A 10,253-nucleotide genomic window follows, 5' to 3' on the forward strand; every position below is an offset into this window, starting at 1 on the left:
GAAAGAAATGCGAGGCACAGTGCAGTGGGCTTACAAACTGAAAATAATAATGTTTGGGTGCAGCGAGTGTGACCCAGTAGCAAGGACACGGACCGGGAAGATCTTGAATCCATCCCCGGGCAGATAACATCTTCAGCCAATCACTGTATCTCGGCTTCCCTAGCCTACCTCATAAGGCTGCTGTGCAGGCTAAAAAAATGGAACCCCACCTCCTGAGCTCTTTGGAGGAAGAAGGGTGGGTTTCTTTTATTTCATATGTTGTAACAGCACGCACAGGCGCGCGCCACCATCGCGAGGGCGCACCGCGCATCTTCTTGCCCTTGCCCATTTCCCGCGGCGCCGCTTGCGCTCCTCCTCGCCAGAACCTCGGTCGCCCCGTGGAAGGGTTAACTCTTCCGCCCAGAGAGTGTCAGTTTCGCCCCCTCACCTCCCCCGGCCAGGGCCGCCCCGTGTGCTATTAATAATAGCGCGAGCACATGCCGTGACATTGCGCTCTCCAACAGGGAGCAGCAGATAACTTTACTTTGCCCTTGCCGAGACGTCCCCCTCGCCAGGGCTGCCCCTTCAGGGGAGAGCAGCATGGCGGCTTTGCCCCGGTGCCCTCGCCTCACGGGGGGTCCCAGCCAATGTGCGCGCGGAACGGCCCCCGGCCGGCCCCCTCCGGCTATCGCGAGACCCGGGGGGGAGCTATAAATAGCTGAAAAGGGGGTAAGGGTCCGTCCATTTGGAACGCGGGTGCTTTAGGTTGGGGGGGCGCAGCTGGGTGGGGAGGTGCCTGTGGACAGCTCCTCCATTAGCCAAAAAGAAAACAAATAATAAAAGGAAGGAAAGAGGAAGGGGCGATTGGTGTGTCGCTCTGACTTGCCTCCATCATGTCTGACCAAGCTCTCAGTTTCCTTAAGGACTTCTTGGCTGGTGGGATTGCTGCTGCCATTTCCAAAACTGCCGTAGCACCTATTGAAAGAGTGAAACTGCTGCTACAGGTAAGGAGGTTGGGTTTCTAAAGTGGTGTGCTTGCACGTGCACAAAATAAGCTGCCCAAAAAGTCAACCCGCACCTGTTCCTGGAAAGGTTGCATCGTTCTGTGGACCTAAAAGTAAATGGCAGGGACATTCTTTCCAGATTGACAAGGACAACAAGTTGTCTAGTAATTTTTTTGGCTTAGAAATTCACAGGCCCTTTGTTAGAAGTGGTGATGGTTTGGTGATGGCGATGCCTTAAGTTTGCTGCCCTCAAGAGCTGTTGCTCGGCTGTATCTCTAAGGAAAGGATCTTCCTGTGACTCAGGAGTGTAGCAGGAATTCTACTGTCAGATGGGCTAGAGCTTGAAGTGACTAAATATGGAAACTCCAGTTGTGCAGTTCTGATTACACAAGACCAGCGCAGCTCTTTTTTCCTTGGCTCTGTTTATAGCACAGATCTGCAAGTGTGCTGAGCATTGGGGAAAATGCCTTGAAATCTTGGGTGCTTTATTCCTTTCTTTTCAGTGTGTGCCTGCACGTATATGGCAGATGGCCATTAAGTCCAATAACTTGTAAAAAAATACACTAAAAAACTATTGTGAAAGGAACAGTGTTTTGAACTAAACTGGGGGGGGGGTGCTATTTGCTACTAGGATCAGTGGCCTGATAGCTAACTGGAGGTCAACTGAAGGACATGAGTTCTTGGGAGGGCCATATAAATGGAAGAATGACGTCTTGCATATGTAGCCAGTCTCCCTTTAATACTGCATATGCTACCGAATCACCATGGTTTTTTTTAAAAAGTGTGTGTATAATAGAGAAAATCAAGCTAGTCCATAGCCTATCAAGAACTTCATATGTGAGGGGGGATTAATTGTTTGATTGGAAGGAGGAGCAACTACAGTTCTTCCACTTTCCATTTCTAATGGTCAAGTAAGTTATTATAGTTACACATTATGTGCAGCTGTTATGCCCTGGTGTTGTAGGAAGTGATGCTAATCTCAAGCGGATGGCCAACTTTGGCACCAAACAGTAATCAAAGATAAAGCTGCAGGTGCAAAGATAGGAATGGCTATTTCTTCCAATTGAGAGGTTGTGTATAATGTGCCACAATGATTTTCCTTCCTTCCTTCCTTCCCACCTCCCTCTCTCCATCTCTCTTTCTTCCCATCCCTTTTCTTCCTTTAACAGGTCCAGCATGCCAGCCAACAGATCACAGCTGATAAGCAGTATAAGGGGATCATGGACTGTGTAGTACGGATCCCCAAGGAGCAGGGCATCATTTCCTTCTGGAGAGGCAACTTGGCCAATGTCATCCGGTACTTCCCCACCCAGGCCCTCAACTTTGCCTTCAAGGACAAGTACAAGCAGATCTTCCTTGGGGGTGTGGACAGGCACAAGCAGTTCTGGCGTTACTTTGCTGGCAACTTGGCCTCTGGGGGTGCTGCAGGGGCAACTTCTCTCTGCTTCGTTTACCCGCTGGATTTTGCCAGGACCAGGCTAGCTGCTGATGTGGGCAAAGGGGCGAGCGAGAGGCAGTTCACTGGGCTGGGCAACTGTATTGCCAAAATCTACAAATCTGATGGCCTGAAGGGTCTCTACTTGGGATTCAATGTTTCAGTCCAGGGCATCATCATCTACAGAGCAGCGTATTTTGGCGTCTATGATACAGCTAAGGGTAAGAAAGGGAAGCCACTTGATGCTAGCTGAGTAGCAAAACACAGCCTAGATTCTATGAGTTATAGCGTTTTCCCTGAATGTAGAATATGAAATACTTAAACATGCTCCCAAAATAGGGTTCTTCTTGCTTCAATAGGTTGGTAAGTATTTCTAGTTAAGACAGGTTTGGAGTGTGCTTCATCTTTCTCCCTTTTCTTAGAAAGAAAGAAAACAGAACAGTTCTTAAATGTCTACCTCCTCATCCAAGTATTTTCAAAGATTTATAATAGGTATAATTTGTATTATATCTAGTTATGAGTAAACTTCATAGGGCCATGCACTGATTAGTAAGGTTCTTTTATTTGCCAGCATAGGGAATCAGGCTGCCCTTTCCATGCCCCATTATTCAGATACCCTATCCTACCCTTCTTGTGACTCTCATCATACCAGCTTCTTAGTCTCCTTCAACCAATCATCTCTTAATATTTGCCCAACTGGCCAAGAGGTCAGTACATATGGATATTCTAGACATGAAGCTAAATATTCCCACCTAGAAAAAACAAACCCTTTCCTTAGGCTCCTACTCTGTTGTTAAGTTCTGGCAGTAGAAGCAATTTCCCAAAAGTGTCATTGTAGTGTAATAGTTTGAGTGCTGGATTTGAACTGTGAATATATGGGCTTTAATTCCTGAAGTATACCGAGTGAGACTTTGGGAGTGGCCTAATATCGTGGGGCTGTTAGGATAAAGTGAGATAGCTCCATGTTTGCCACCTGAGCTTCTTGGAGGAAGGCTAGGATGCTAACTGAGTGGACTACTCAGCGTCTACATATATCTGAGGGTGGCTTAACTGTTTGGTTGACAACCCCAAACTTTCCTGTAACTAAGGATTATATGAATGCACTTGCTATCTGGTAAAGCTATACATTCTAGGCACTGAAAACACAACAGCATCTGTGTATATGTACGTCTTCCCAAAGTAGCATGCAAAATGACTTGCCTTGGAATTCTGCTGCAGCTGCTGATGTCTAGAATAATAGAATCTTAGAGTTGGAAGGGACCCAAGGGTCATCTAGTCCAACCCCCTGCAATGCAGGAATCTCTATCATGTGACTTGGATTGATTGGGTGTAAAACAAAACTTAACTGGCATGATTGGTCTTGCTTGAGGTAGAATTGATAAAGTGGTACTGATAACACCCTCTTCTCACCCCTCTCTCTTCCTCTTCCTTCTCCTGTCTTTGGGTAATCTACTCCCAATGGTAGGTATGCTGCCTGATCCAAAGAATGTACACATCATAGTAAGCTGGATGATAGCACAGAGTGTTACTGCAGTAGCTGGGCTGGTGTCTTACCCCTTTGACACTGTCCGACGTAGGATGATGATGCAGTCTGGCAGGAAAGGAGGTAAGAAAATAACCCTACATTTTTGTAATGTTGCCAAAAAAGTCCTCCATTTTAAATGCTCAAGGGAAGCTAGAAGCCTTAAAAAACAAGTACTTTTCCTTAAGAGGTTAGATTGAAACAGAGACACAGGTGCAACTGACCGTAATAATTATTATTATTGACGCAGTTTCCTTGAGCAATGCCATTTGATTTTATATTACAGCTTTTCTGTTTGGTGTATGTTTACATTTTGTAGTAAAGTGCATTAATAGTACAGTGCTATTTCTGTTCTGCAGTCTTTGGGCAAGTTATATTTATCTATATTTGTCTTGTTTTATAGTTTTAGTGTGCGTGTATACAAATCAAAGGGAGGAAGGTTCTTTCACTCCCAGAATGTGGGGACAAATTTGAATGTGGTTTCTTTGTGGTGCTGCTGGTGAAATTATAGTTTCATTGTCCTCCTTTTGAAGCGAGTAAAGAGCAGAGAACTGCATTCCAGGTCTTGGGAGGGGAATTAAGGCAGTATTGCGGGGGTCTTTTTCTCCAGGTAATGTAACTATGTTTTACCTGTCCATGTTTGTCTTCCACAGCTGATATCATGTACAAAGGCACAATCGACTGCTGGAAGAAGATAGCTAAAGATGAAGGGGGCAAAGCTTTTTTCAAAGGCGCCTGGTCCAATGTGTTGAGAGGCATGGGCGGTGCGTTTGTATTGGTCTTGTATGATGAGATCAAGAAATATGTCTAAGACTCAAATGGCTTGATTCAAATGAAAGTTCTCTTTTGTAAGGTACCTACATGTGGTTTAACGGGCAACAAAATATTTCCTAGGGAAATAGAGATGGCTTTCGTGGGTTAAATCCAATTCAGAGACCAGGTTGCAACATTGTAAGATAGATCAATGGTTTGTTCATTCAATTACAGCCAAACTCTTTTGTATGGAAAAACTAAAGAGGCACCTGTATATATAAATATATTTGACAAAGATCCATTAATATATTCCTATATTTAAGTGTGTTTCCTGAAGGCGGCAAGTTACACAGTATTCAGATAACTAGAAATGTGAATTCAATAAATACTATTTAAATCAAAGCTCTGTCAATTTTCTTTTCCTGCATGGCTCGTCCTTTATAAAGGTAGCTTCAAAGACTGTGGAAAACATAGGCATGTTACCTTGCATTTGTGCCACCCAAAAAACTACAACCATGTGAATGGTTCTGACCTGTGTATGTCAAACACTGCCAAAAATATTTCATGGGAAGTACAGTCATACAGGGTTGAAGCCCAAGTGCTTAAAGTAAACAAACTTCAGAAAGTGAAGCATAATTTCAATGGATTTCTGTGTGTAATTTCTCTGGATTAAAATCATGCAGTCACTTTTTGCGGTTTAAAATTGTGTAACATGAATTATGCAAGTTTTATCTCTTGTGCTTAATCATTGGTGTAATTGCTGCAGAAAACAGCGTATATACATTTTTTTTTAAAAAAAAGGTTTTAGTTTTAGCTTCTGTCCTCCCTTCGCATTTACTGGAAGTTTGTGGGTGAAGATTAAGTGTGGGCAGGTGTTGTCGTACCTGTATAGCTAGAACGGACCTGTTCTCACAAGAAAACCAGACAGGCTCAAATGAGGGCAGGCAGGAATATGAGAATCCCAGTAGGAAAATAATGAAGCTGGAAAATAATCAACAATTCTGAGAAGAAGCTATAGGGAGAAGAGAGGGAATGCATGTAAGAACAAGATAGACATCAAATAAATAAAAATATTTTTGAAACTACTTTCAACTACTTTAAGGGGAAAGTTCATGGAAACCGTAATAGGCAGCTGTAGATTTATCTGAAATTTAATATATGAAGAACAAGAAAATGGGGGAAGTGAGGAAGAAAACTTTTTTAAGAAAAGCAACCTGATCTTAAATGCCCTGATCAAATAATTACTGGAAAGCAAAGGAAAATAACTTTCTTTTAAAAAGAGACTTGCAGGATAATTCTATACATGCCTTGACTGAAGTAAGTCCCACTGAATTTAGTGGATTCATTCAACAGTTACTAGCTATAGGATTGCAGCCTAAAGCACTTGTGATATCCTTCTTATTCAGATTAGACACATAGAAACCAATGGCGAAAGATTTTAGGTCAGTTATGAATAGGGCAATTCACTGTCTCCTATTCTATAATCTGCATAAACACACATGAGAGTATGTGTTGAGGTAATGGGATACCATTCCATAACACACCCAAAATGGCATGTAGCCCACTAGAGGGTTGGGTCAAAGGTGAATGTGGCCCTTGGGCAAAGTGCAAGCTAGAAACTCCCCCAACCACTATTACACATGCTATAATGAACCAGATAAGCACTGAAATTCCATTAATTTCTGCACGAAGAACAAAATCATCTTGTGTTTTTAATGTATTTGGTGAACATGTGGCAGCATACTATCATCAAATACTACGGGCCATTTATTATACTTGCCTACCATGACACATGTAACAATCTAGCAATCAAACTTTTTCAGCAGGGGGCCAGTCCACTGATGAATTCCTATGCCCCACAAATAACCCAGAGATGCATTTTAAATTTAAGGACACATTCTACTCATCTAAAAACACCAGGCAGGCCCCACAAATCACCCAGAGATGCATTTTAAATAAAAGCACACATTCTACTCATGTAAAAACATGCTGATTCCCGGATCGTCTGTGGGCCGGATTTAGAAGGCAATTGGTCCGGCTCCGGCCCCGGGCCTTAGTTTGCCTACCCATGGCTTAAGAGGAATCTTGCCTGTGACACTTTTGGTGCAGTGCCCTTTAAGGTCATTGGCACCGTTGTCAAGTGTTGTTTTTATTTTGCTTTTGTAATTATAGGAAGCGGAAGCAGCATCTTGAAGCTGATGGAAAATTAATCAGCAATAGACTATTTTTAACTCCTGCCACAGTGGATTATAGATTAGCACTTTGTGGTCTGCAGTTCTGGTTCAGATTGCTTAGCATAAATGTATTGGGATCTGTTTCTTGTCATTCCCTCTATGCCTGTGATTCAGGCTAGACGCTTGATGATTATATAGCAAGGGGAGCTCCATTGGTACACAAGAAAAAGGTCTCAGCAGGCTTGTCCAAGCCCCAAGGTATATCAAAGTGCCAAAAAACCCCCAACATTTTAAAAAAAGACCCCCACTTTTTTACAAAAATATTAAACACAACTGTTTATATATGCAGCACGTGCCTAATTCACCCACATCTGCGATTAAAAATGGTACCAGGGCTTCTACGATGCTCTTCCAAAGGCCATTTTGGCCAAATTTGATATGAGATGGAAGATGCTGGAGCAGAGGGAGCTTAGAGGAAGAAAACAGAAGAGCCTGCCAATGGCCCATCTGGTCCAGCATCCTGTTCTCACAGAGGCCACCTGATGCCCACGGGAAGCCCAAAAGCAGGATCTGAGCACAGCACCAACCTCCCCACTTGTGATTCCCAGCATTCAGGAGCATACTGCCTCCAACAGTGGAGGCAGAACAGAGCCATTTTGGCTAGTACCATATTTCACCGCATAATGGTCGCCACCACCTAATAGCCCTTTTTTGGTCCATAAAATCTGTCCCAAAGCATTCACCACATGATAGTCACAGGGCATTCTTAGCACGCATTTTCTGTACTAGCCCAATCCATGCCTTCAGAGTTCCCATGTTTAGGAGTGTTACCCCACCCCACCCCGGGCAGCTTCAAAGAAGAAGAAGGAGAAGAGTTTGGATTTGATACCCCGCTTTATCACTACCCGAAGGAGTCTCAAAGCAGCTAACATTCTCCTTTCCCTTCCTCCCCCACAACAAACATTCTGTGAGGTGAGTGGGGCTGAGAGACTTCAAAGAAGTGTGATTAGCTCAAGGTCACCCAGCAGCTGCATGTGGAGGAGCAGAGACGCAAACCTGGCTCCCTAGATTACGAGACTACCGCTCTTAACCACTACACCACACTGGCTCTCAAAGGCTCCCACAATACACAAAGTGGAGCTTTACTTGTACCAGCCTATTATAAATATGTTTTGTTTATAAGCAGTTATCCTAGGATATTTTTGGTACTCCTGACAAACGGTTATTGGTTCCATACCAAACGACAGCTGGGAAAAGATCTCTAAAAAGACATGGCATGAGAATCTTGAAGCAGCATTGCATCATGAATTGGACAGCCCAGTTGGGGTTGCTTTTGCTCCTACCCTTGCTTGCTATGCTGCCAGACAGAGGCCTCTGAAGGCTGCCAACTACAGGTGCTGGGGTAAGAGGGAATGTTTCCTGTTCAGAGAAAGTCTTAAAATCACAAGGGCAGACTGCTAATCGTGCATCCAGACGGCAAAACAATCCTATTATGAGAGTTGTACAAATGATGTGTTGCCATTTGGCAATGTGTAAGTTAACAGAGCAGTGTGCTTCCTGTAGTAAATGCAGTAATTGCATTTGCTACATGGAGATTAGCTTGGAACTGAGGCAGTAAAATCTCATATTTACGAAAGGGCTGCTACAGCTGTTGTTTGTTTCCTACACAGGCAAAAGTATCAAGAAATTCTTTGTTGGAAATGGGAAGAACATGCCAACCAACCACCTCCATTTCAACCCTCAGCTCTTCTTCACAAATTATTAGAGGTTTTCTACTGTCACTGTAAGCCACAGACATTATATGGGCTTGAAAGCAAAAAAAAATGACACCTCACAGTCAGTGGCGTAGCGTGGGGGGTGCAGGGGGGGCCGGCCGCACCGGGCGCAACATCTGGGGGTTAGGGTTAGTGGGCGCAAATCCACGGGTTAGGGGGCGCAAATCCATGGGTTAGGGGGCGCAAATTACTTGCCTTGCCCCGGGTGCTGACAACCCACACTACGCCACTGCTCACAGTAGCCAACAACTCTAGGCATAATTCAGAAAGGTCTTGTACAGCATAGAGAATTGCCATTCAAGTAAAAAAAAAATCAAAGTTCCCTGTGCCTTTTTTGCTATCTGACATTTGAGTATTTTATCGAAATAAGACTTCTAGGTTGAGTCCACTAAATCTCTTGAAATGCCACCATCCTCAATCCTTGGCATCTTTGATGCTTTTTCCAAGATCATAATCATCAAGATGTTTGTTAATTCTGAGCGATACACTGATTGAAGACAGGCCTAAGAGCATTCTGCTAAATTAAGTGCCTCCAGAGGCCTCATAATAGCCATGTACAGCACACTTTATCCTAAAACAAGAAAGGAGCAAATTATGAAGCACCCTATTATGCTGATGCACAGCTTTCAGCTGTCCTAGTTTCTGGCAATCCTTCCCTGATTTCAAATTAGAAAGGCTCTCTGCTAATTAGGAGCTGTGGACATTATTAGAAGGGAAGAGATTTCAAATCTGCAACCCAGCATTGAAAACTTCTGAATGAAAGTGAGCCTTCAGTTTTCCAAGTCATTGTGACCCAGGCAGTTACCTTGGTAAGAAAAATGTGGATACTGTTCTCATTTTAACACAGGTTTGTTATTTGGCTCAGGGCTGGCCCAATGCATTTTGGCACCAGACCCCAAAATGGAGCCACCCCAACATCCTTGCTTGTGAAGAAGGGGGTCTGCATCAGATACGAGGGTGGTGGGAAAAAGATTCACATCAAGATCTGCTGCCCTGGTGGCGATTGCTTCACCTTATCTCATGGACCCAGCTGTCAAAGTTAAGCACTTATGGGAACCAGTCAGCAAGAACAAGACACATTTGACTAACCTACAAATGTCAATGGGCCTTAAACACGCTTAACTATGGCCAGTTGCTAAATTGTGTCATTAATAAAAATTTGTACAAAGCACTAGGAGTTAGTTACTGATGGATGCAAACAGAGTTTTGCAAAGCTGATGTATGTAAAGCTAGAATTTTGAAGTCGTAGTGACTGCATTACCATCGAAAGGTAGGTAGGTGATGCTGTCTTTCTGCGCTTCCTAAATTATTTTTTAAAAACCTTACAACAAGAAAACCAGTACTAGCAACCGAAGGTTGGGATTCTACTACATGTGTAAATCTAGCACAAGGCCTATTTTAGAATGAACATATCTATCTATCTATCTATCTATCTATCTATCTATCTATCTATCTACCTACCCTTTAAATCCTGCAGCTTGAAGTTGGGGGGGAAATCTAGCTAAAAGCAGTATTGTGTGCTCATTTTGTTGCACAGCCTGCCAGCAAATGGTCTGAAAATGAAAAGGACACGGTTACAACTTTTGAAGCTAGTTTGACCCTTAAGCCACA

At 43.5% G+C, this 10,253-nt stretch overlaps 1 protein-coding gene across 1 annotated transcript; it reads left to right on the forward strand.

Moving 5' to 3' along the window:
* The first annotated feature begins 491 nt into the window (after nt 1-491).
* Nucleotides 492-5,095, forward strand: SLC25A4 (solute carrier family 25 member 4). Its single transcript, XM_083460113.1, has 4 exons — nt 492-983; nt 2,153-2,639; nt 3,884-4,024; nt 4,594-5,095. The coding sequence occupies exons 1-4, from the start codon at nt 873-875 to the stop codon at nt 4,749-4,751; spliced, it is 897 nt and encodes a 298-aa protein (XP_083316239.1). The 5' UTR covers nt 492-872; the 3' UTR covers nt 4,752-5,095.
* The last annotated feature ends 5,158 nt before the right edge of the window (nt 5,096-10,253 follow it).

Source organism: Podarcis liolepis (genome assembly GCF_965112155.1).
Source record: "Podarcis liolepis genome assembly, chromosome: 9".
Classification (NCBI taxonomy): Eukaryota; Metazoa; Chordata; class Lepidosauria; order Squamata; family Lacertidae; genus Podarcis; species Podarcis liolepis.